Genomic DNA, 25,563 nt, shown 5'->3' with positions numbered 1-25,563 from the left:
ACAAAGAAACATTAGTTTCAGTATGAGATGCGTTGATTGAAGCTTGTTATTTTGAGTCATCGAGGTTGAATTTTCTTTATTCAGGGATGTTGCTGAGAGTATGTTTCCGGAGTTGACTATTGCTGGTTTCGTTGTCGTGTTGTAGATGTCGTTCTTCACCAGCTTCCATATCATTATTCTATCGCTCCGTTATCATTTTCTTCGCGTGTATATCATTCCTTTAGTTCTTTTATTCTCTTGCTTTGATATCATTCTCCTATCACTTCAATATCATTCATCTCCCACTTCTATATATCATTCTTCTGTCGCTTCTTTTGGCCGCATTGTCGCCTGTCTGCCTGTCCTTGTTGCGTGTTTTTGTTTCCGTTATTCATACGCGCTTCTTTGTTGTTGTTCCTCCCCTTTGTCTTGTTTCCCTGTTCCCCTCACATCCAAAACTCTATCATTCCCATTCCTCATGTCTCTCCTCTCCATAAGTTCTAAATGATAATGATGATTATCGCATTCATTAGATTGTACCTACCTCGGTTACAACCCTCCTGCCAAATGACGTTGAAACGACGTTAATTCAACGTTAATTCAGCGTAAAATGCCTTTTGGGAAGCTTACTTACACAATTCCAGCTTGTAGCTGTGTAACAAAGCTGTTATTACTTCCTTCTCTTGTTGATTATGGTCGACGTTCCTTAACCCGCAACCTGCTCTCATAATGCTTATATTATATCCCATTCTATTTTGTTCTTGCTGTTCGTTTTAGCACCTAGTTTCAATCTAATACGTCGGCACTCTTACACTCTTAAACACACATCAGAACTTTAATAATAGAAGACTGCTTCTATTAACATCGTCTCCGCCGCCGCAACCTTCTCATCTCCGCCATTACTTCGTCTTTCACTCAAACTCAACCTATCGAAACTCGTTCATATAATTTGGCATTAGATTTAGTGCTCCTTCAAATGGCTACTCCCCCCGTCCCTCAAGTTATTACCCCTCTCTCACCACCCTCTGCCCTCCCCCCCTCCTCCACCCCGCTATTGATTGTTGCTGGGTCGGCCAGGTGAACTGCCCGTCTTGTTGTCGTTGTTGCTGTTGTTGTCAATGCTGTTGTTGCTCTTATTGTTGTCGTTGTTGCTGTTGTTGCTCTTATTATTGTCGTCGTTGTTGTTGTTGTCAATGCTGTTGCTGCTCTTATTGTTGTCGTTGTTGCTCTTATTGTTGTCGTCGTTGTTGTTGTTGTCAATGCTGTTGCTGTTCTCATTGATTGTTGTCGTTGTTGCTGTTGTTGTCAGTGCTGTTGTTGCTCTTATTGTTGTCATTGTTGCTGTTGTTGTCAATGCTGTTGTTGCTCTTATTGTTGTCATTGTTGCTGTTGTTGTCAATGCTGTTGTTGCTCTTGTTGTTGTCGTTGATACTGTTGTTGTCAATGCTGTTGTTGCTCTTATTGTTGTCGTTGATACTGTTGTTGTCAATGCTGCTGTTGCTCTTGTTGTTGTCGTTGATGCTGTTGTTGCTCTTATTGTTGTCGTTGATGTTGTTGTTCTTATTGTTGTCGTTGTTGCTGTTGTTGTCAATGCTGTTGTTGCTCTTATTGTTGTCGTTGTTGCTGTTGCTGTCAGTGCTGTTGTTGCTCTTATTGTTGTCATTGTTGCTGTTGTTGCTCTTATTGTTGTCGTTGATGCTGTTGTTGTCAATGCTGTTGTTGCTCTTATTGTTGTCGTTGTTGCTGTTGTTGTCAGTGCTGTTGTTGCTCTTATTGTTGTCATTGTTGCTGTTGTTGTCAATGCTGTTGTTGCTCTTATTGTTGTCATTGTTGCTGTTGTTGTCAATGCTGTTGTTGCTCTTATCGTTGTCATTGTTGCTGTTGTCAGCAACAAATATTACAGAAAAAACTGGTGAACCAGTTACCGAGCTGTGAAATGAAGAGTAGCTTTAATATGAGGAAGCTTCATAGTAACTGTTAGTGAAGACAATGTCGCAGTGCAATGAAATATTCAGAATAGTAGCATAAGCACACAAATGTACCTAGTACCAGAGTCCTGCAACCATTTAATGATTATCAGTATTATAAGGCAGTAAAAGCTAGTACCGTATTATAGAGGCTGTAAGGCTAGTTAGTAAGCAACAATATAAATATTCATAGATAGTCAGCAGCGTATAGGCAGTAAGCCAGACGACCAGTTACTCAGTGGTAGTAACGCAGTGGCAGTAAAGTATAGTCAGTAAGTCCCACCATGCAGTGGCAGTAACATAGAGGTCGTTAAGTAGTCAGTAAGCAACGAGACCACCATGCAGTGGCAGTAACATAGAGGTAGTTAAGTAGTCAGTAAGCAACCAGACACACCATGCAGTGGCAGTAACATAGAGGTAGTAAAGTAGAACAGAGGCAGTTAAGTAGTCAGTATGCAACCAGACACACCATGCAGTGGTACTAACATAGAGGCAGTAGAGTAGAGCATATAGGTAGTTAAGTAGTGAGTAAGCAACAAGACGAGCAGCTTAGGATAAGGTATGCGTTTGTATAGCCGCTGGGTGACGACGACGACGCGTCCTCCCTGAACGGCGACGACAAGGACCACGTTGAGTGAGGGCAAGATGTATGGTGAGTGAGGGCAAGATGTGTGGTGAGTGAGGGCAAGATGTATGGTGAGTGAGGGCAAGATGTATGGTGAGTGATGAGGTGTGAGGGTAGGAGGGTGTGGTGAGTGCTGGAGTTAGGGTTGGAAGGGGGTGAGGGTAGGCGGTGTGGTTAAGGTAGCATGTACATATAAGATTTAATGAATTTACGTGTATTACTTGGTAAGGTGAACGCACTTAGCGAGGTCAAGTTATATTATGTGAAGAGAGACAAAAGTAATCTGCATCAATTACGATTACCAGTCATAAATGCTCTTGCTGCAATTGTCTGCGATCGTTGCACGCACCACTAATTCTATTAATATTCGCCTGTCTGTACATAAATATTGTATGTCATGAACCTCGTTTGATTTTAATGAACTTGAATAAATAAAGCCAAAAATTTCGTCCCGTAACCGAAAAAGACATTATAGTTAGCGCGGCGCAATAAGCCGGCATTATTTTGGCCGCGCGCCGTTATTGGTCTAATTGTAGCCTGCGCTGGAGGGCTTTTAGTGCTACGCGAGACCTTGTCTTGCGTCTCGCGAGACTCGTGATCTTTTAATTTGTCTCGAGGGCAATTTGGGGAACTCCTCCGCCCCGCTTTTGCTTCCCTTAAATTAGTTTTGCTTTGCGTCGTCATTCGCTGCGGCGGCGACCGGCCTCTTCAGGGCACATGTCTCCTTGTGGCCCAGCTTGTTGACAGGGATTTATTTTAGTTCTTCAGAATGATTTAGTTGTGCTTTTCGTGATTTATTCCCTAAGATGTGCGCTCGGTGGCGGGAATTGTCAAGTGCTATCAATATGAGGTCACTCAACGTGACATAAAACATCAGTGGTTACTAGTTCCACTATAAAGAAAGGCGAGAAATTTGTAGATGACAAATCCCAACTTTGCGGTTGTTTCCGCAATCTTTAATGGAGTCGATTTAGAGTGATTTTAATCAATCCATATCGATTTTATTTACTGCCTGCAATACGTAGAATTTACAAGTACAATTCAGGTTAATTGAATCGTATCCGTCTGCGAATCCGTTTATGCGTTCTCAGGAAATCTCCCAAGGCACGGTGCTTCATAAGATATATTGCAACTGATAAGCATTTATACCCACGTCATTATTTCGCTATTAGCTTTTGACGTAAATGCGTTATAGTGAGTTCGTGACGACATTATTGAGTTTCAATGTGATGGCAGGGTAACTCATGTATCGGCTGTTCGCTCGCTTAATTTCAACATGAAATTATATTTTCATGTTGAATTATTTCATATATTTCATATTTCATATATGAGATTAAATGCAAGAGTTTTGTTAGACTATTGGCTTGTTGCGATGTTGCTTGTAACCATCATCCAAGTTGACGAGACACGTTTTTTCACTCGCTAGTTTATGCCACGTTCTCATTTCACCTCGTTAAGTTAGAATTAAATTTCACCGTCTCAACGTGACTCAGAATTTGTCAACGCTTCCACCAACCTGATGACAGAAACACCCATTTTAATACAGAAACATCCTGTTGTGTCTCTGGTCATGTCGGCTGATTCATTATTTTCCTCGTATAATGAGGAGGCAGGTGTAATTGAGCCTAGCCAGTGCTTGGGGTTGTTGTTCTCAGTTGCTACTAAATGTGCATCAGTTCATCCTCATGCTTCGTTTGTTTACAGCGATGAGTCATCTCTAGCACCTGTGCCTATAGAGCTCGTGCTAGTCCATCACTGCAGCTCAAGCTTTTCTAGTAGTTTCGTATGCAACTACGCAGTCTTTACTCTGGGCGCCTAACGCTATTTTCGCTATTTAGTTACAAACTACTTTGTATTTGCTCACTTCAACATGACAATTAGCTTGTTACTAGTTATCTTTCACAATACTCCGAATAAAAATAATAATAATTAATAATTATAGTAAAACTCCTTTATGAACATTTAATAATAGCTTGATCTAAACTCATGGTTAGCAATTTTTAAGAACGCATCTAATCGCCATAGTGAAACTCTCGTAACTAAAGGAGGGATTAATGGGAGCACGTGAGTAGGATATAGCTTTGCACCACACAGTAATATACGAAGCTTTGCACCACACAGTAAAATGCAGCTCTGCACCACACAGTAAAATGCAGCTCTGCACCACACAGTAAAATGCAGCTCTGCACCACACGGCGAACATAAGCTCAATTTTAGCCCGTGTTAGGCTGTGTTTAAGCCTCAATTTTAGCCTGCGTTAGGCTGTGTTTAAGCCTCAATTTTAGCCCAAGGCTGGCGCGTCAGAAAGGACGGCGATGCGCTTGCGTGCATTGGTGTGCGCTCACGGCCAGGCGACGCGTGGTTGCGTCGCGCCCTCGCCGTCTGATCGTTTATTGCTCGTCTGTGGTGGCTTTTTGCTGCTTCCTTGCCGCCACAACTTATTGCTTCTTCAAGCCCCACCACGTCTTCAAGTCTTATTCTCGTCTCTTTATCCTCCGCATTCGGGGATAAAATCTATACTTGTTATCCTATCTATCATTTGTTATCCTTTTATCTTTGAAATCTATCCTTAAGTTCTTTGTGCCTCTCATAAATGTTTGCGTTCAGACATAAATCTTACTAGTATTGCTACTGTATATTCGTGTGATAATTACGTCACTTCATTAATTATTTACTTAACGATCTCCTCAGCATATGAATGACTTCAAATGAGAACTCGAGACATTTTACTTATAGCTCCCAATCAAAGCATTCGCGATATTCTTGTCTAAATTTATTTATGGAATTTTTTATTCGTGTGTTGGCCGTGAGTGAACCTTCTGTATTCGTCCGTATTTTTTCGTCCGTATATGGTCTATAGTTTTTCGTGTGTTATCTTCCATATTCTACTTACAATCCTTCTTAAATCGCGTGCCTCGCTCCTTTACTCATGTGTGGTTCTTATTATCTTTTTATAGGTGTCTAGTCTCCCAATTATCCCTGTGTATTATCCCATTATTCTTATATATTCCTGCCCCCTATTCCTTGTATATTGCCCCTCTTATCCGTGCATATTCCTCCCCTTATCCGTTACTCCCCTTATCCGTTCCTACCCTTATCCGTTCCTACCATTATCCGTTCCTACCCTTATCCGTTCCTCCCCTTATCCGTGTATATTCCCTTTGTGTTATCCGTGTATATTACTCCTTATCCGTGTATATTCCCCTTGTGTTATCCGTATACATGCCTGCTGCGAGCCTCAGAGCTGCGGTAGACGCTGCTCTAGGCAGCCCTATAGGGCCATGCATGCACTAGGGTCGTCTAATAAATTGTGTGCGTCTCAATACGGCGACGTAATGAAACCTACGCCACCCTGCGCTGAAAAATTACCACACCTTTACGCGTCTCAAACTAGCGTCGTCATGCCGAGTTTTCTGGTCGTATCGGACGCGCGGTTGTTACATTGCATTTGAATCAATATATGTACGTACTAAAATAGTCTACTTGATTATTTTAGTTTCATTTTTTTTTTTTGTATTTGCCAGGTGTGAAACGGACGAATTTGAGCTTGTATACGTAATTTTAGACCTTGTTGATGACAGGCATTTCTGTTTAATTGGTCATTTGATATCCTGAATTCTCATGAGCCTAGATGCCTGCGTGTGTTGAGTGCTGCATTCTTAACTATTAGATCAACACCCTTCTAATTTTGAGCGTTTCAATATATTGCCGAATTTTACTGATAGAAGAAAACATGCGGTTTAGCTGAGCCAGAATTTAGAATAAAATTTAGGTTTGTCACTTGAATAGCACTTTTCAATTGCATACGTAAACAAGGCATTAGAGAATTTGTTCGCGTTGATGATTGTGCAGAAACTCGTCTTTTATAAGTGTGCTGTGATGCAGACAGAGATTCACCAGGAGATGCTGGCAGAGATGCACCAGGAGATGCTGCAGAGATTCACCAGGAGATGCTGGCAGAGATTCAACAGGGGATGCAGACAGAGATTTAACAGGGGATGCAGGCGGAAATTCAACACGGGATGCAGGCAGAGATTCAACACGGGATGCAGGCAGAGATTCAACAGGGGATGCAGGCTGCGTGCTGCTGCTGTCGTGCTGACGAGCGCTCGTGCTGCTGCCGTCATGCTGACGAGCGCTCGTGCTGCTGCCGTCGTTCTGACGAGCGCTCGTGCTGCTGCTGTCGTGCTGACGAGCGCTCGTGCTGCTGCTGTCGTGCTGACGAGCGCTCTTGCTGCTGCAGTCGTGCTGACGAACGCTCGTGCTGCTGCAGTCGTGCTGACGAGCACTCGTGCTGCTGCAGTCGTGCTGACGAGCAGCTCGTGCTGCTGCAGTCGTGCTGACTCATCATGCCAGCACATTGTTAACTCAAGTTTTAATGCATTGGCCGCGCATTTATTTCATCTGACGCTGAAATTTAGCTTCTCTGCTTACGTATAGCAATCGAAAGTATATTTTTCTGTCGCCTCTAAACAGAGCATGTAGAAGCCATTCCGCTTTATAACGTCCTTTATAAATGCAGTGTGAGACCATCAAATTTTTACGAAGATATGTCTTATTATTCGACATTGCACGCGATATCCTCATTCGACATCGTTTACAGGGACATCAAATATGACTGGACATTGCTTGTCTATGGATAGCTGTCGGATAAATATTTTAATTGTTGGATAAAACATATTTTTCTCTATGCTTTCTGCTACTGTAATGTTGTGTAAATTTCTGGTGAGGATAATATCAGAACGTGTGGTGAACACGCACCAAGAACAGAATTTTTGTTGCGGCCAAACAAAACTTGTGATTTAAGCAGAAAAATTGCATATATATTTATTACTAATATGTTTTCAAGGTGTTCAGTGATTTAATATGTTGTATAAGTGTTCTAGGATTGTGTTATCCCTCAATAGGATGAAGGGTAGGATTACCATGGGTCACGGTGAGGTCAGGCCACGCCTGCTACCCTCACTCGACGCCTCGCATTGGCTGCCCTCGGGCCCAAAACTTGACGCCGTCGCTCCTCCTACCCTCGATCCTGACGCTTCCATGATGCCAGTTCTCTGGATCTCCACTTGCATTTCCAGCAGCCTAACTCGTTGAATTCTACACTATTTTTAAAGCCATGTTGTTAGTCTCACCTGAGGACATCACAATTCTGTTATGTCCTGCTTTCGTCAAGTTTTCTCTCGACAGATATAATTATTTTTCATTCGTGATACTTAACAAGCTTTCCAGTGGTCAAACTCGTTGAATTCTACACTATTTTTCATGCCATATTGTTAGTCTCACCTGAGGACATCAAATTCTGTTATTTCCTGCTTTTGTCAAGTTTTCTCTCGATAGATAGAATTATTTTTCATTCGTGATGTTTCACAGGCTTTCCAGCGGTCAAACTCATTGAAATCTGCATCCCGTTCAATGTTCATGTCTTCATCGAATTTTGCTCCAACGCATACGTTAGGTAGTGTTATTATAGTTGTCGACTAATCGCTTCATTGCATTATGTTGCCGGCTGATAATTATCCTTAAATAATACAAGCGTAATATCAATTATTTCTTAAACCACATACAGGGGAATAATTTGCGTTTCAATATACGACTGTTGCGCGCATTGGACTTGGCATTGTGCAGCGTCTCCTCTATCTGATTCATCGCTAAGCGTATCACTAAGATAAATGAGCGGCTTTTTGTCCAAATAGCAATACACTTTTTACGCTTGTGATCCAGGTACTCGTCTTGATCGAGTTTTGCTTGGCAAAAGGAAGTTATACAAGTGTTACGTCCGCTCTCTGCTCATATCCCGGGTAAGAAAGTGTGTCACTATTTCGACTACATAATTCATTCAATTGTAAAGAAGTATATAACCAAGGTAATATGTTTACACCATTTCGGGTAATTTATCAAAATTTTGCAACTCAGCGAGTCAATCACTGTCGGTTTTTCAAGCTAAACCCACAAATCACAGATGAGATATTGGCCGCTACGTGAACTTGTGCAGCTACGTGTACTTAGGCCGCTACGTGTACTTTGGCCGCTACGTGTACTTATGCCGCTAAGTGTACTTAGACTGCTACGTGTACTTAGGCCGCTACTTGCACTTAGCCCGCTACGTGCACTTAACCGCTGCGTGCACTTAGCCCGCTACGTGCACTAATCCCGTTTCAAAGTGTGGCCACTGGTCACCCCTGCTGGCGCCACAGCCGCTCAGTCAATTCGAGGAGCCAAAGCGCTGGCCACCGACGGCGAGCAGAAATAAGCGTTTGTTTGCTGGCCACTGAGACGAGCTTCTCTCCTTTGAAGATCGCTTGCCTACTTGGCAAACTACTTGCAGCATCTTCTGCTTGAGTGTACAATCTTTATTTTTATTATTGAATTGCATACGTAAACGTATACGTATTTACTTATAGGTTTATTCTTACGTATTTCTAACGTATACGTATTCATACGTATTTCTTTATTCTAACTTCGACGTTGTGAAGTACGCAATGAAAAAGCAAATAAAGCTGAAACGGATGAGTTTTTTTAACTCGTCGAGCCGATGAGTTTTTTTTTATCAATCTAGTTCAGGCGATACGCTGCTCAGTCGAGTTTAGTTTACAACGTTACGATTTTTTTGGATCCTCACGATCTAATAATTTTGCTGCAAATCGTTAGTTCGATCATGTTGAAATAATATGTTTTCAGAATTATCTTTCGTTGTATTCGATTTCCAATGAAAAACAAATTTATTACGCAATTCCTTAGTTCACCAAGCAATTCATATTATCCTTCCAGCGATATCATCACGAATTTCTATCACTGCAAGCGCTGTGTAGGGTAGTATTCTCGTATTATAATTACATCAATTTTAAATTCCATTTTAATATTTTTTTATGACAACTTAATTTTATTTTACTCCCATTTATATAAATTTCATGATACGTCAGGCCCTAGAATTTTCGGAATGCATAGAATTTCCTGAGATGGTGCTCGAATATTCCTTATTATATATGCCTTCTCCTGTCCTGACTGGTCAGACGATTAGGTCCTTAATTTATAGCTTTACGGCTTCGTGGCCGCAGGCTGGAATTGATGTCGGTGCCGACTTTGTTCTGGTGGTCTACAGCGCAGCGGCCGCTCTTCTCATTAATGTGACCGCATTGAGAAACTAAAGGCTATTAATTTACATCATCGTCCACAATTACTTATTAATGCTCGCGCTTTTCTGAGTATGCCTAATTGAGACAATTTTTCGGTGCAGTGACAAGTATTCAATGTATTTTTGATTTAGAAGAAAATTTTTTGTTGATATTTGAATTGGGATTGTTGGTTATTTATTGGTTCGTTAGAATTATTTGGTTGGTTGTAGGAATTCACTGTCGGTTTTGAAGTTTAAAGTTTTTTGTCTGATAGCAATTTCGCTACCGTATTTGCGATGTATAGGTGAGGTTGAAGATCTTTTTGTTACTGGCAAAAACAAAAAAAAAACTGTCCAAGTTTTGGGTTCTAGTTGATCAACTCAGATTCTGAACAGATGGTAGTTATATGTAAAATAATACTGGAAGGAAGGAGGAGTTAAGAAAGAGGAAGGAGGAGCCACAAGAACAAGAGAGTGAGGGGGCTGGGGAAGAGAGAGGGAAGAGAGTGAGGGGAGTGGTGGGGAGGGAGGCACGTCGCCGAGGATCGCCTGGTATGCCAACTATGCCAGCTCATTTTTAATTGGAATTTGGAGCTGCGAGCTACAAGGGCTGACTCTCTGCTGCTGCTGCCATGCTGATGACGATGGTGCTGCTGCTGCTGCTGCCATGCTGATGACGATGGTGCTGCTGCCGCTGCCATGCTGATGACGATGGTGCTGCTGCCGCTGCCATGCTGATGACGATGGTGCTGCTGCCGCTGCCATGCTGATGACGATGGTGCTGCTGACAGTGCTGCTGCTACCTTACTGCATGCCGAATCTTTTACCATCGCGGTATCATGAGGATGTGTCTGGGGAAGCTGCGAGTTGGGATTTTACAAAAGGGGAAGTCGCTTAGATTTGGTTAGCGGGCAAGTATTGGTCGTGGCAGTGAGTGCCACGTTAGAACTTGGGTAAAGTAAAAGAAAGAGGTTTCGTTTTAATTGTGGACACAGTATCGAAAAGTAAGCCAATTGCGACTGAGGGAAAACGAACAAGAGGCTGATGTAAACCTAACCAAATTGATCAGACTCAGTATGTTAGTCTGGGAGTAGTACCTATAATTGATCGAAATGTTTGTGCTCGTGCTTCATGGCTAAGTTTTATAAAAATCTCTGTAGCGCGTTGAGCTTGGTGGAACATACGGTACTGTGTATTTATTGCGAAAGAAATTGACTACTGAATTTTTAATTTCTTTATGCAATGCTGAAATATATTCACGTAAACTTGATTAAACGTGCATTTTGTGACACGTATTCAAAAGACCACTAGTAAAAATAACCTACTGCTCGATGTATAGATAATTATCGAGCTCAGTAATGTCTTCAGCACTACGCACCGCCATGCAATGTCTTTCGCTGTCAGAAGTATCGCAGTTTTTATTATAGAAATCTTCTTTCTAGTACGTGTCTAAGGCTTCGTATTTCCACTACATGCGTGCCAAGGCTTTGTCCTCAAAGTAAACACATGTCAAGTCTTCGCATTCAAAGTACATACTTGTCAAGGCTTCGTACTCCGAGTGTATACTTGTCAAGGCTTCGTATTCCTTAAAGTACATGCGTGTCAAGGCTTCGTTCTCCTACGAGTACACACGTTTTAAGGCTTCTTATTCCGAGTACATACGTGTCAAGGCTTCGTAATTCGAGTACATACGTGTCAAGGCTTCATAATTCGAGTACATACGTGTCAAGGCTTCGTACTTTGAGTGCATACGTGTCAAGACTTCGTGCTTCTAATACATACGTCATACGTGTCAAGGCTTCGTACTCCTACGATTACATACGTTTTAAGGCTTCGTATTTCGAGTACATACGTGCTAAGGCTTCGTACTTCGAGTGCATATACGTGTTAGTTAAGGCTTCGAACTGCTTAGAGTACGTGACTAAGGCTTCTTGCTCCAACAATTACCTGGCTAAAATTACAATCAGCGTTGATTAGTGCAGTTCCGTAGAAATTTCATCGTTGAAGAATTGCGTTGGTGGAGGCGAGTTACACTGCATCGTAGTTCGCTCGATGGATGCGCAGGCAATGTGTTCATTACAGGCATTGTCAGCAAGTTTAAGGCCTTAATGTATCAGTGACGGCCGGGCTGGCTCGCTTTTTATTGAGTGGGCTTTGTAGGGCTGCTCTTTATGGCAACTTTTAGGGCCATCTCGCGGCCTTATTATGAAGCTCATAAGTTCCCTCCCTACTTCTGTCAACCCCCTTGACTTTTCCCCCTCACTGTGCAACGCTCATTCACCTCATGTCAGTTGTAGCTGTAGTTTTTCATTAAGGGATTATTTTATTTTAGTGTTGGATCAGTGCACAGTTAACCTTGAAGGTTATTACCGCTTGGTGCAATTTAGGTTATTACCAGTTGGTGCAATTTCGTGCACTGTTAGACTTTGAAGGTTATTACCGTTTGGTGCAATGTATACCTCCTAACCGGGCTATTTGTGTTCCTGTAAATTTGCAGCGAAATAATGCTAGAAATTTGTTGTGGAAGTAATGTAAGAGCAATTATAATGTTCTAGAATTCTTTCAAATGAAAGATAGAAAGCCTTAAGCTCTAATACTAAATAATTATACTATAATACTATAAGTTCGATCATATAAAAAATAATACTCCAAAGTTATGACAACCAAGCCATGCATTAGAGCATAAGAAAAAGAAGAAGTGAACATCAACTTTTTTCTCAAGTCTAACGACGAATTCTGTCATGTTTTAAAGTGAGCGTGAGACTGATCATTGATCAAACATCCTTGTACTGAATAAGCTTTACAGTTCTGCGTATATGTCCTCACACATTTGTGAAGTTCTCTAAATCGAACAATCTTCCATTTGAGCTTCTTCTGTAGCAGCCCACAAGGTCTATTAATTGCTGTGTTTTTCACCCCTTATCATGTCAGGCAGTTTCTTCAGAGGCGACGCAGATTAATATTCCAGTCTCGCTCAAACAAGAGTAAAATACTCCGGACTTCTGCTCGATTAATTTCTTTGTGGAGACCCGCTCGGTTTTTCACTTGCTCTTGGGTCCTCACTTGTGCCGAAAGGCTCGCTTTACTAGACGAGAAAAAAAGCGTTAATTCTGCCTGAATCATTGGCTCATCTTTTTCGTGTTCATGGAGAAAAAATGAAACTATCTGTGAACTGAAAAATAGTGTTACGCTTTTTATTTTTATTTCGGTGGCACATAACTATTACACTGTAATATAAATGACTCAAAACTAAGGGATCAGTATAAGCATCAAAGAAGTTCAAATTTTACGCTTCATTCGGAATAATTTTTCCAATATATCCAACACAAAATGAAGTTATCATTAAAGAACGCTCAATTCGCAACCACCACCGATGTATATTCTCCAAGCCCAATAAAGTCAGTGTTTAACACTTACATGGACTTTCCGCTCAGTGTTGCGGATCAAAATTCAACTTGGTTATCGTGGTCGTAATCAACATGAGTGGATCGCCATAAGTTCTACCCTCAACCCCTCTGCCCTCGACGCCGCTGTGTATAAGTTGTTAATAAAGCGCCCTACTTCAAAGAGGGTAACTTTTAAACGCCCAGCAAAGAGGGGAAAAGCCTCGCTGCTGCTGGGGTTCATGTGTGCGGGGAGGGTTGGGGACTGCACCTCTAAAGGCTTCATATAAGGCACCGCGCTATTGGTAATTCTTGAAATTTGTTGCCATCTTTCTGAAGCGTTCCAAGCCTTTGTTAGACGCAAGTGTAAGAGGTTGTGCTGAGCTTCATTCGTACAAGTTTTATTTGGGGTATTTGTAGGCATGCGAGCAATAAATTATTGCGACTTGATTGCCGTGAGTTCGTGCGAATCTCAAGCTTGTATTTTAAGTAATTTTCTGATTCTCATACGTGGGATTCTCTCATTCACGTAGAATACAAAAGAAAAAAAGTGCGAGCTTTTTACGAGGATCATGAAGTAATTGTGGACATATTTCTTATTGGGTTTCCCTAAATTAGTTGTCTGTTAATTATCAAACTCGAAAAGTTAATTTATAAATGCCATAAATTTGTGTGCTCTTTGCATTAAATATAGTTCGTTCCTCTAACTTCCGATCTGCGAGGTTCCTTATATTTTATTTCAAACATTTGAGTTTTGTATTCGTGTATTTGCGATCCATTTTTTCACGGTGCTATGCATTTTTCCTTGTGTTTCTCTAGAAAGCCTAAAGGATGGGAAAGCATGAATGTTTCAGCGTGTTTTGATGTAGTTCATTTGTAGGCATGCAAGCAAAAAATTATATCGATTTGATTGCCACAGTGTTCGTGCGGATCTCACGCTTGTATTTCAAGTAATTTTGTGACTTGCATACATGGGATTCTCTCATTCGCATAGAATACAAAAGAAAAAAGTGCTAGCTTTGCTTTGTATGAGGATAATGAAGTAACTGTGGACATATTTCTTATTATGTTTCCCTAAATTAGTTGTCTGTTCTAATTGTAGACGCTGCTTTGTCATTGACGACAGACACTCGGAAAGTTAATTTATTAACTATGGAAAATTTGCGTACTCTTAGCATTATATATAGTTCATTTCTCTGACTTCCGATCTGCGAGGTTCTTCATATTTCATTTTAAACATTTAAGTTTATTTCCGATCCATTTTTTCACGGTGCTATGCATTTTTCCTTGTGTTTCTCTAGAAAGACTAAAGGATGGGAAAGCATGAATGTTTCAGCGTGTTTTGATGCCACAACATCACTAAAGTGCGACTTGTACTCAGGTCGGAACGAGCTCATCGCCCGATACATAAAGCTTCGCACGGGCAAGACGCGGACGCGTAAGCAAGTCTCTTCTCACATCCAAGTCCTCGCACGACGCAAGCTGCGCGAAATTCAAGCTAAACTCAAGGTTAGTTCTGCATGATTTTATCCGTTTACCTTCTCCCCAGTGGTATTATTTGTCTATTTTTTTATTCTAATGGTAGTTTTCTAGTTAATTTTGTTGTTTTCCTAATTATTTTTTATGTGTGTTAGTGTGTATATCGTCTCACGTTATAACACTCTGTCATTGAGTTCACAACTGCGCAGTTGTAAACTTAATGATAACTTCTTTCTTTCCATTTTTATTTGCCTTTTGTTGTATTATCTGCGAATAAACTTGTGCAGTCTTTATGCGTTCATGATTGTGGAGGTTAATCACCTGTTTTTTTACGCTTTAACTTTTACAACAATTTTTTATTTTAAAACGAGACAGACCGTGCACTCGTAATTTGTACTCATGACGCATTCTTGAATAATCTTCTCGTTTTTTTTTATTATTGTGCATTACCTATTTTTGGAGAATGTTTCTTAAAAAAACATTTTTTTACTCTCATTAGTGAAGCTACTAATGATTCCACTTAACGTTTTTCACTTCTTCATTCATATACATTACTCGTTTATCTCTAACCTGCCCTTCCAAGTTTATTTCAGCTGTTTTTTTATTTAACTCTATGTCTACTGACGGTATCGTTGCCAGGCCTTTAGACAGGAATTACATTGACGACAGCCATTCTATCAAAGAGAAAAATGCTTTATCTTTTGTTGACTTTTGTCCACGTAGAAAGGTACTGACTTTTATCGTATTTTACGGTAGCTGGCAATACCTGGCATTTAGATACGAATAGCACTGGCGACGTTCACTGCACCGTAGACATAGGGTTAATCGAAGTTTTTTTTAAATTCTGTTAATAAATTCTATTTACGTAGTCGTTATTTTTGTTTATGACGCGAACATTTTTTCGTTTTGTTGCAGGATGTGCCGGGGGTAAGTTGAGTGTGTGACGTCATCGTGCATCTTTCGTTTTGCTTGGTTTCGGCAGCCACGCGAACTTTTCTTGTGTAGTACTCACCCACCAGGCACCTGACGTTAAAATAACGTTGATTTAACGTTTTTTCATGTGATCAACGTTATTTCAACGTCGTTTGTCTGGAGGGTAACTTCGTGGTAGTAGTTAATCAGGATTTGCTTGATAATTAACTAGGGCTTAGTTTTTTGACATTATGTTTATTTTATTTCGTTTAGTTGTGAGTAATAGTTTAAATTACTACCTTGTGTTCTTTGCGCGGTATTATTATATATCGCAGCTGTAATTTAACATATTGATTAATTACTGGTAATGATTAGTCTAACTGAAGAAAAGTGTTGAGTGATCTAGAAATGCAGTCTAATGAATTTTTTTATCATATTTTTCTGATTCATTGTATAAAAATAATAAAATATTGATGAAGACGAATGAAAATATATTGAAAATACATGACTGTGAACTACAGGGGTTTGACAAAATAAGGGAAACACCTGAGAAATCCACAAAAATATTCTAGTATGGTGTAGGTCCACCATTTACGGAAATTATAGCCTCAGTTCTGCGAGGCAGTGATTCATAACAATTTTTAATTGTTTCCAAACAAATTTTAACCCATTCTTCACTTGAACGATGATCTAGATCTTTTAATAGGATGACGGCGGGAATCGACTTTTGACTTGCATATCTAAAATCAACCATAACTGCTCAATAATATTCAGGTTTGGTGATTTTGGTGGCCAAATGAGATTCTCAAATTCATTAGAATGTTCCTCGTGCCATTTTTTAACAATTCCAGCTGTATGGATCGGGGCATGATCATCTTGAAAGATGGCGTTCCCCTTCGGTAACAGTGCTTACGCCTTTGTATGAGCTTGGTCATCCAAAATTCGTAAATAGTCGCGGCTGTTGATTCTTCCATGAAGAGAAATCATTGGTCCGCTGTATTTCCAAGAAATAGCACCCCAGATCACAGATCCCCTGTCATGTTTTACGGTTGGGTGGAGGAAGTAGGGATTAAATGACTCATTTGGCTGCCTCCAAACGTTAACTCGGCCTGAGATTGGAAATAAGGTAAACGATGATTCGTCAGAGAAATTCACATTTTTCCTCTGCTCGAGGGACTAATTATGGAGGTTTTTACACCACTCTAAACGCTTTGAAGCACGCATTTGTATTTGAAAGCAGATGTTTTCTAATTGCAGCTCCTCCATAGAATCCAGATCTGTGCAATTTTCGGTGGACAGTCTTTTTCGGAAACTAGTTCTGTTGGTGTCCATTGAGCTTTGCAGTAATTTCAACAGCCGTGATCTTTCGATTGTCCCTCACAATTCGATTTAGGTACCGACGGTCTCTCTCAGACAACTTCGACTTTCTGCCAGACCTGTGCTTTGCTTTGGACGTTTTTCCTTCTCTTTCAAAAGCAGTCTTTACTTTTGAGACAGTACCTCTAGAAACTAAGCATTCGGGAAGTTTCTGTCACACCCGTACCTGCCATACGGGCACCAACAATTTGGCCTTTTTGAAAGTCAGAGAGGTTTGCCATTCATAGGTTATAGACACAACAATTTACTAGAAATACGTGTTCGAGGATAAAATATCAACTAGCAGCAACAATACAGCATAAAAATGTCACGTTTCATTGTTTATAACATGTTCAAAAATTACGATATCCAAATGTCAGGTGTTTCCCTTATTTTGACCAACCCCTGTAGAATAAGTTAAGAAACATGATCGTGTCTTTCGTTCACAAATGTTTTTTTGTACAGGGCTGTTCACCTGACGACAGCAACAGCATGCTAAGACTGGTGAGCATTTACTTCGTTAATCCTTGTCATACTTTAATTTTAATTCGTTGTAATCGAACTGAGTTTAGTCACATTTGTAACCTAGTTGTCTTACAAAGGTTAAGGCTGAGAACATCCACTGTTGCTTCTACTTATCGAACTACATTTTGTTTTCATTGGTTATAGGTATCCATTTTTCACTATGCAACGCCATATTTAGCAAATGTATAACCGGCACTTGTAATATGTTTGAAACATCACTGGTATACATCACACTTGTTATTATCGACGTCAATTACAAGAAGTCTTGTCTTCTTCGCAACCTAGCTTGAAATGGTAAATGTCACACTTGTCACTCGTGTTGTTCACTGGTTCATGTCACTATTGTTACTCATTGGTGCTTGCATATGAAACACTAGTCACTCTAGTTATTCACTGTCCGTTGTTACTCTATTTACTACCGCGCCCAATACCGAATTTGACACGAATCCTCGTGCCTCAGGACCAAGCAACGAAGGAGAAAGCGCTGCAGACGATGTCCTCGATGTCGTCGGCTCAAATCGTGTCAGCGTCTGCGATGCACCAGAAGGGCGGCCTCAACCTCGGCCCTCCCTCCATGTCTTACCCTGGGTCCATCGGCGGCTTCTGGCAAGGGGGACTGCAAGCTGGCACTAGCCACGAGTACGTTTTTTTTGCGAAAAATACTATGTAAAAATACCTTTTGGGAATACTATGTAAAAATTATTTAGTTCCGTAGAACTGAACATAGGTCCGCCCTCCATGTCTTACATGACTGTATCAGGGGCTTCTGAAAGGGCAGACAGTAAGCTGGCACCAGTCGCGAGTACGTTCATTTTCACGCAATGTTATGTAAAATATACTTTTTATATAACTACTACTTATATAACTATTATGTAAAAATCATTATATTCTTTACTTGGATCAAAAATGTTCCGCTATTTTGTCAGAATTTGCTTCCAAGATGATAGATATTTAACACCACGCCCTATGTTTAACTTGTAAGTATTAATATTATTATTTGACCAGCGTAAATTATCCGACTTCAGGATCGTGAAGTATTTTTATCGATTATTTGACTTTCAGACTGCGAGTTAATATAATTATTTGCACAGCGTAAAGCCGTTCAGCCAACACGGTGGTAACTTCGTATGTGGAGACGAGAGCAAAGCGTCGATGTTGCTGCCAGGGCACCAGGGCGCCGCCCCCGGGGTCATGGGCCCCCCCTGGGAGGGCCGGTCCATAGCCACGCACAAGCTCAGACTCGTCGAGTTCAGTGCCTTCGTCGAGAGCCAGAGAGATCCTGACACGGTCAGTGCCTTTTGCATGTTCACAACGAAAAAATAACTTGTATATTAATAATAATAATAATAAATAACACGGACAGTTCTTTACGGGAATAAAAATCAAGTTTGTCGCCGAATTTTTAATAATAAATTAAGTTGCGTGGTAGCCTCGAAAATTGCTGATCACATTTGTCCTCGCTTTTGTCTAGTGTTAGTTGCATCTTTGTAAAGAATAGTATATAGTTATGATTGATTAAATGAATGAATGGGAGTCGCGATCATCAGTATAATGGATCAAATTTTCCTGTACTGATGATGGCTGAGTAGAGTGCTGACGTGTGATGCCTTCGTGATGAAGAACAGGATTGGAGTAAGACTTTTACCACAAATTCCTGAGAGTGTGTTTAATCTAGCAGAGAATTGGAAATTTTTAGCTTATTTATAAAAATTTTCGTTTGTGCAGTACCAGAAACATCTCTTCGTCCACATCGGGGGCCAGACAACATACAACGATCCTCCTTTGGAAGTAAGACATTTAACATCATACAATATCAGCTGAATTCTTCTTTGCCATATATATCACTAATTCCCGTATTTTTATTCGAGTCAATTCTTGATCGTATTAATTTCTATGCTCACAGGCTGTGGATATTCGACAAATCTATGACAAATTTCCGGAGAAAAAAGGCGGGCTAAAAGACCTCTATGACAAAGGTCCTCAGAGCGCGTTTTTCCTTGTGAAGTTCTGGGCGGACCTCAATACAAATATGCAGGATGAGACGGGCACCTTCTACGGCGTCACCAGCCAGTCAGTCCTATTCTATAATTCTTGTATTTAGGCTCTGTATTGTGGGCTCGATGTATTAATAAAAAGTGTTATTAACTCTCAGGCTACGATGCCTGATATTACGTCCTTACCTACTGATTTTGCCGTAATATTGATCGTTATATTCAATATCAGGAATACATTTGTTTGCGAACACGTATGTTTAAAATACATGTCTATACATGTATAAACCAATACATACTCAACGCGTTAATTTTAAATGGAGAGTTCTTCGCTCGTTATTTTGTTCTCCGTTTGACCGTGACACGTCTTATATCGTTATTTATTTTTCTTGTTTGTTTCATTGATACGTTGACTAACGTTGTTTGATATTTTGACTAATGTTGTTTGATACGTTGATTAATGTTGTCTGCTACGTTGACTAATGTTGTTTTCCCGTTACAGATACGAGAGCCCCGACAATATGACGATCACTTGCTCGACCAAAGTGTGCTCGTTTGGCAAGCAGGTTGTCGAAAAGGTCGAGACGGAATATCCTAGATTCGAGAACGGTCGCTTTGTTTATCGGATCACACGGTCGCCCATGTGTGAATATATGATCAATTTTATACACAAACTAAAACATCTCCCGGAAAAATACATGATGAACAGCGTCTTAGAGAATTTTACCATATTGCAGGTGAGTTGTCATAGAGTTACATCAAGATTTTTTTTAAATGATAGATAACTGATCAGTGGTATTATTGCAATATACGAGAAGACTGAATTGGAAATTTTGTCGGTAAATATCAATTTAATTTAAAATCATGACTTTTATTTATGGAACTGAAATGGTACCACTCATTTCTATGTATAATATGAATTTGAACATGTCTTTGCTTTATCATTACGCAATGGATTTATTTTTACTCACTAGATTTGAGATTCCTTAGCCCTGAATTACAGAGCTAATCCATCCTCGTGAACGCCGTGCTAACCTGCTAGTTTTCTCATAGTCAATGTTGTTCCTTATAATTGAAAGGAATTTAAAAATTTTAGGTGGTGACTCACCGGGAGACGCAAGAAACTCTGTTCTGCATAGCCTACGTTTTTGAAGTGTCGACATCAGAGCACGGCGCCCAGCACCACATATACAGACTCGTTAAAGACTAACATACGGCCAAGCTCAGCAACCCGCTTGTTGTGGCAGCCCACAACAAATGTCGCCACATCTCCTTCGTTACCTCTGTGCCCACGCTCGTCCGTATCTCGTAGCCTCCCCGTACACCTTCCCGCAAAAACGTATAATGTCTAAGCCACGTTAATCCTACTTTATAAACGTTTATGATACAAGCTCTTAAAAACCCATTGTTTTCTCGTCTCCGTTGCATTGAAATTTTGTCGATGACAAGTTTATGACTTTCGTATAAAATGCATAGTTAATTGGATAACAATTTTGCGTGCAGCTAAAATCCAAGACGAGCAGACTAAGCTATCCTCTGCGTCTGAAGTTTTTATGTCTGTTGACCAAAATTATCGTCGTGCATATAATTTTTATGTTTATTACCGACTTGTAGCACGCAATTATCTTATGCTTTATATAGTTTAAAAGTAAGCATACTTCACTCTGACCACGCAGTGCGACAAATACAGAAAGGGTGTCCCGGTAGTTATGGATTAATGTAAGGACCATTAAATGCAGCGTTTTTTGCCTTCATTTCTTATTCAGTTTATGGTTGGTTCTTCTTACTGGCTGCATTATTTCGAACAGTACTTAATGTTTTCATATGTTCTACTTTTTCACCAAAAATTCGTGAAGAAATTATAGGAATCACTTCTCCTTTCCTTGGATCTCTTGCATCCCACGCCATTATTTTTGCAAAAGACTGCGTTTGTCATTAAGCGCAAACTCCGCTGTTGCAATGTGCAACTCTTGTATATATAACGCGAGCCTAAAGCAAACGAAAGTAATGAAGTGCCTTTAGGGTTACGGAAATCTATTATATTTGTACCTATTATCCTTACCAAGGGAAGGGGTCTTGCTTTACCCATATATCATAATGATACTTAACTCGTATTTGTGATCATGTCTGTCATTTGCCTGTGCTTAAATGTGGCTCAACGACGAGCTCCCATAGCTGAGCGCACTTGCAAGTTCTTTTACGAGTCATTTGCAGGTGTTGAATCTCCAAGCTATTGGTTTTGTCTTGAAATTATTTATGTCAATATGATGGTTTGTTTTCTCTTAGGCAGCTCGATTGTGAGTGTAATTATCGCAGCTGCGTGATTGTAGTTCAATTTATAATTGTCACCTCCAACCTATTTTGCATTATTCTCCAGTCCATGCCGCCCTGCTGCTCGACTCGTACTAAAGTCCGAACCGTGCCACATTCTTGCACTCCTCCGTTTCACATATTTGCTGTCAAAATTAGTATATTTTAAATTGTCCTACGATTTTGAACATTTATTTCATACTATTCGATTGCTCACGTCTATATTATGAATTCAAATTTGTCTGAAATTTTTTAGACACAACGTGCCGTTTAAAATGATTCTGGTCTGTGCATATCAAGGAAACAATTCATTTATAATCTTTCCAAGGGTCAGTTTGCCAATTCTATATTTTTCTTAAGAGTTTTAAGAAGTAATATATTTGTTCGCGCATTTGAAATTCTTAGGGAATATTGTTGTATTTCTATTTGTACAGCTTTCCTTTCTGCTGGACTTCTTCTTCGAGGGTCAAGCTTAAGTCGCCCGTTACTTCGTCTGTTACAGCTGCTTCTCTTCAGATATATATTGCCTAGTGTTTAGATTACTCTTAAGTATTGCTGAATTGCTGTCGTCACAGCAGAGCGAGTTTCGTTACCATGGGCTAATAACTCTTTTTCATTTCCTCTGCCGTCTTTCTTATCTCAAGATTTTTTGCGCTTTTTATTGCTGAAAAGATGTCCTTGACTAATAGTGTTTGTGATAAACCAGAGCTTATAGGTCGAGTCGTCGAGACTAGTCCTTTTTTTCCTGATAATTTTCAAAATTTAAACATTTTGATGGATTTTCTACCATATTTTTCATATTCGTAACATCTATCAATGGCATACATTTTTTTTGTTGCTCCTGGACTTCGTTCAAGCATTGTAGACACGTTTGCTAAACGCTTGCATCTGTCGTTTTCATGATAGTTTCGTTTTCTAAATATTTTTCCTTTGCTGTGGCCCTTCATTATGTAAAGACTGCATCCGTTTAGCTGGTGCATTAGATTAGTTTTGTTACGTGCATGAGCTTCTCTTTAGACTTGTTGAATACTTTATTTAATAGTTCGTCTAAGTGGCCGCATTGCGCCCATGATCTCAAAGCGACGATGGGAAGCTTGCTTTTTATTATTGTTAATCTGATTTTCTCGAAATCGCCATTGCCTTCAAAACCGAACCTTTGAATCAATTTCTGTTAGCCTCCTGGCCATTCTGGCCTCATGCCAGACATGCTATTTTTTGGCATTACTTTCACCTACTCGTGATAGTGGAAGATGAAGCAAATGCCTCCGAACTCAATTTTGTCAAGTGGTGTCATTTCACCACGCGTAATCGAATTCCCGTTCTTGATATCTAATTTAGAAAAATAGTGCATCTTTTACTTGTGGTTTTACATACAATTTTAACCATGAAAAGTCATCTATTCTTTTTAAACACGCCATGCCGATGAAGTCCAAATTACATGTAAAGAGCCATTAATGTTTGTTGATTGATTGGTCATTGGGAACGATCGATTTGGTGATCTGTGTCGTAGGTTGGAGTTTTGAAGACATCGTTTTCGTCGTTATAAAGGCCTGAAAGTGCTTATACTGTCGAGTAACGAGGCTGGCGATCGTACCGAGTGTCGAAATATAGCGACTATACGTTTTATATTTGTAAGCATGCAGCAATTCTCACGCCTAATTTGTTTCTGCCAAATGTAAGCTTACTTTTATGTTATTAGTACTATCTGGCTGGAGGATATACATTCATATTTATGCTGGTAAAGTTCCGGCATGCAACTTTTTGTACTTAACTAATGTCATTCATCCGCTTGATGGTTGCTGTGAGAGCTCATTTTAGTTCTACGGTGTCATGTCGAATGAATTTTATGATTTACATTTCATACCAACCACTTAAAGATTATATCGTGTGAGATTTTTAACATTAGTTTCTCCTGAACAGCACAACATGTATTGCCCAATGCTTTTAGAATAATTTTTTAAAATTGTATTTTACATGGCGCTGCCACGATGCTTCCCTTCCCGATAACTTACATTTTTCATAGTAGAAGACCCGCCTTGGCTTTTTTTTCAATTATCTTCTACCTTCATTTTTTGATGCTTCTATAGAACCAAACGTTTAAGATAAAATAAAAAAGGGAATTTGATACTCGCAGAAAAGGTTCTAGGTTTAATTAATATTCCTAAAAGATACCATTCCGGCCTACAAAATTGAAGCTTAGGTAGAAGTCGATTATATGGAACAAATTTAATTGTCCAAGAGTTTAGAACCAAAGAAAAAGCCATGAAATTCGACGACACAGGTTCGTCTTGGCAAGTTTTTTTTTTAATTCTTAATTTATTCACGATTCAGTCAATGGAGTGATTTTAAATTTCATTTTTAATTTGAAATGATGTGTGTACAATTGTCATTTCGTGGGTAACACAGGCCACATCAATCATAATTCTTCTGCATCGCTCTAGATCTAGGATAGAAAAATTCGATGCTTGCTCGTGAACGGAGGTGAAGGAATTGATCTCATTGTGTGCCGTGTTTAGTTAGAAAATTAGCCTCTTCAGTATTTTAATGCGAGGATAACTAAATGTGCACCTTGCTGATTGATTTAGTTAAAAGTTATTCCCTATGGGCATGAGTGCTGTTCTTGGGTGGTTTTGTTTCAGAGTGACGCGCGCCTAAAGTACAGAAAACGAACGGTTGTATTTCCTTTATTAACAATTGAACGGTGAAAAAGAACTTAGACTGTTATCATGTTGGGTAGTTGCAGCGAAGCCCCGCTTTCTTTCCTTGCACAATATCTTTGAGGTGTCGAACACATTTCAATTGAAGCGTATTATAAAATTCTGTTTCTGTGTTCGAGAATAACGACAGCCTCGGCACAACTGGAACTCGGTGTCGCAATTGCCGACCTCTGGGGCCATACTTTCAAAACTCGATAAGTGAACGTAAGTACTTACGCTCTTAGTTCTTGTCTATGATTGGTGGATTTTGTTTGATAGTCCGTCAATGATTGGCTCATGAACTTACGATCTCTCAACCTTTTTTTTTTTTTGAAATTATAGGCCCTGTTCAGTGGGTTGTTGCTGATGGTGCGCCTAGAAAGGCTGGTCGAGAGTGCTGGAAAAGGGCGGTAATTACTCCAGCCGCACGTAAATAGCAAGGGACTCTGGTGTCATGTGCGTGGCTGTGATGAGATCGTGCTACTGCTCACGGAGAGAACTTAATACCACTTAAATAAAATTAATGAATGTGATAAAAAAAACAAATGCTATTGGTTCGAGACTAGGCATCGATATCAGCCGTCTGAACTGAGAGATTTGTCAAACTTATTCGAGGTATTGAGCTGTCATCACAGATGTTAAAAGTTTAACAGCGCTCTCGGAGTTTTAATTCGATGCGATGACTATTACTGAATACGAAGTTTTCGACATGAGCTCACTTCCATTGTTTTGACGTTTTTACAAAAAAGTTTTTAGGGGAACATTTTTTATTGTATGTGTGGACATTGATTAGCTGCACTGGTTGCTGCATCATGAATATTTCACGCGTTATTTTAACGCTTCAACGATGTAATACCTACTACCGGTTAGCCATATTCATTGATCCACCAGCTTTTGTGAGGATTAAATTTTTTGCGAATTCACGATTGCTGTGATTACTATTGGAAGAGATTATTGATACAGTTCTTTTATTGAAACCCCGAAGTCCTTTTCGGTGTAAGGTAGGAAATATTTCTTTTACATTTTTGGTTCAACCAATCAAGGGATATAATTTAGGTCGTGATATACTCGACTTTCATCCTGGTACCGCAAGATTGACAATTTGACGATATTCTAAAACAATGCCACTGGCTCCCTGTTCAGTGTTATGCAATCAATTTTCCCTAATTATTCACTATGAAAGCCGCGTTTAATTTTAAAATATGAAAAATGTTGAATATTTCTTG

General features: G+C 39.9%; 1 protein-coding gene across 3 annotated transcripts; it reads left to right on the top strand.

The window, feature by feature from the left end:
• The first annotated feature begins 2,590 nt into the window (after positions 1-2,590).
• On the top strand, positions 2,591-22,431 carry LOC108665780 (transcriptional enhancer factor TEF-3-like). 3 transcript variants are annotated; one of them, XM_018152577.2, is made up of 10 exons: positions 2,591-2,598; positions 14,450-14,577; positions 15,463-15,474; positions 17,281-17,319; positions 17,801-17,979; positions 18,432-18,627; positions 19,066-19,128; positions 19,244-19,410; positions 19,834-20,068; positions 20,428-22,431. In XM_018152577.2, the coding sequence occupies exons 1-10, from the start codon at positions 2,592-2,594 to the stop codon at positions 20,539-20,541; spliced, it is 1,140 nt and encodes a 379-aa protein (XP_018008066.1). In that variant the 5' UTR covers position 2,591; the 3' UTR covers positions 20,542-22,431. The 3 variants fall into 3 exon arrangements, with proteins under 3 accessions (XP_018008066.1, XP_018008067.1, XP_047737066.1); XM_047881110.1 differs by lacking the exon at positions 2,591-2,598 and adding an exon at positions 2,654-2,664; XM_018152578.2 differs by lacking the exon at positions 15,463-15,474.
• The last annotated feature ends 3,132 nt before the right edge of the window (positions 22,432-25,563 follow it).

The sequence above is a fragment of the Hyalella azteca genome, unplaced genomic scaffold (genome assembly GCF_000764305.2).
Source record: "Hyalella azteca isolate HAZT.00-mixed unplaced genomic scaffold, Hazt_2.0.2 contig7076, whole genome shotgun sequence".
Classification (NCBI taxonomy): Eukaryota; Metazoa; Arthropoda; class Malacostraca; order Amphipoda; family Hyalellidae; genus Hyalella; species Hyalella azteca.
This window is presented reverse-complemented; position numbering and strand designations above follow the sequence as displayed.

Excerpts from the sequence above, each read along its gene's own strand:
- LOC108665780 (XM_018152577.2), top strand. Across the intron at positions 17,320-17,800 it reads GCAACAGCATGCTAAGACTG|GACCAAGCAACGAAGGAGAA; the intron begins GTGAGCATTTAC and ends CTCGTGCCTCAG. Across the intron at positions 20,069-20,427 it reads AGAATTTTACCATATTGCAG|GTGGTGACTCACCGGGAGAC; the intron begins GTGAGTTGTCAT and ends TAAAAATTTTAG.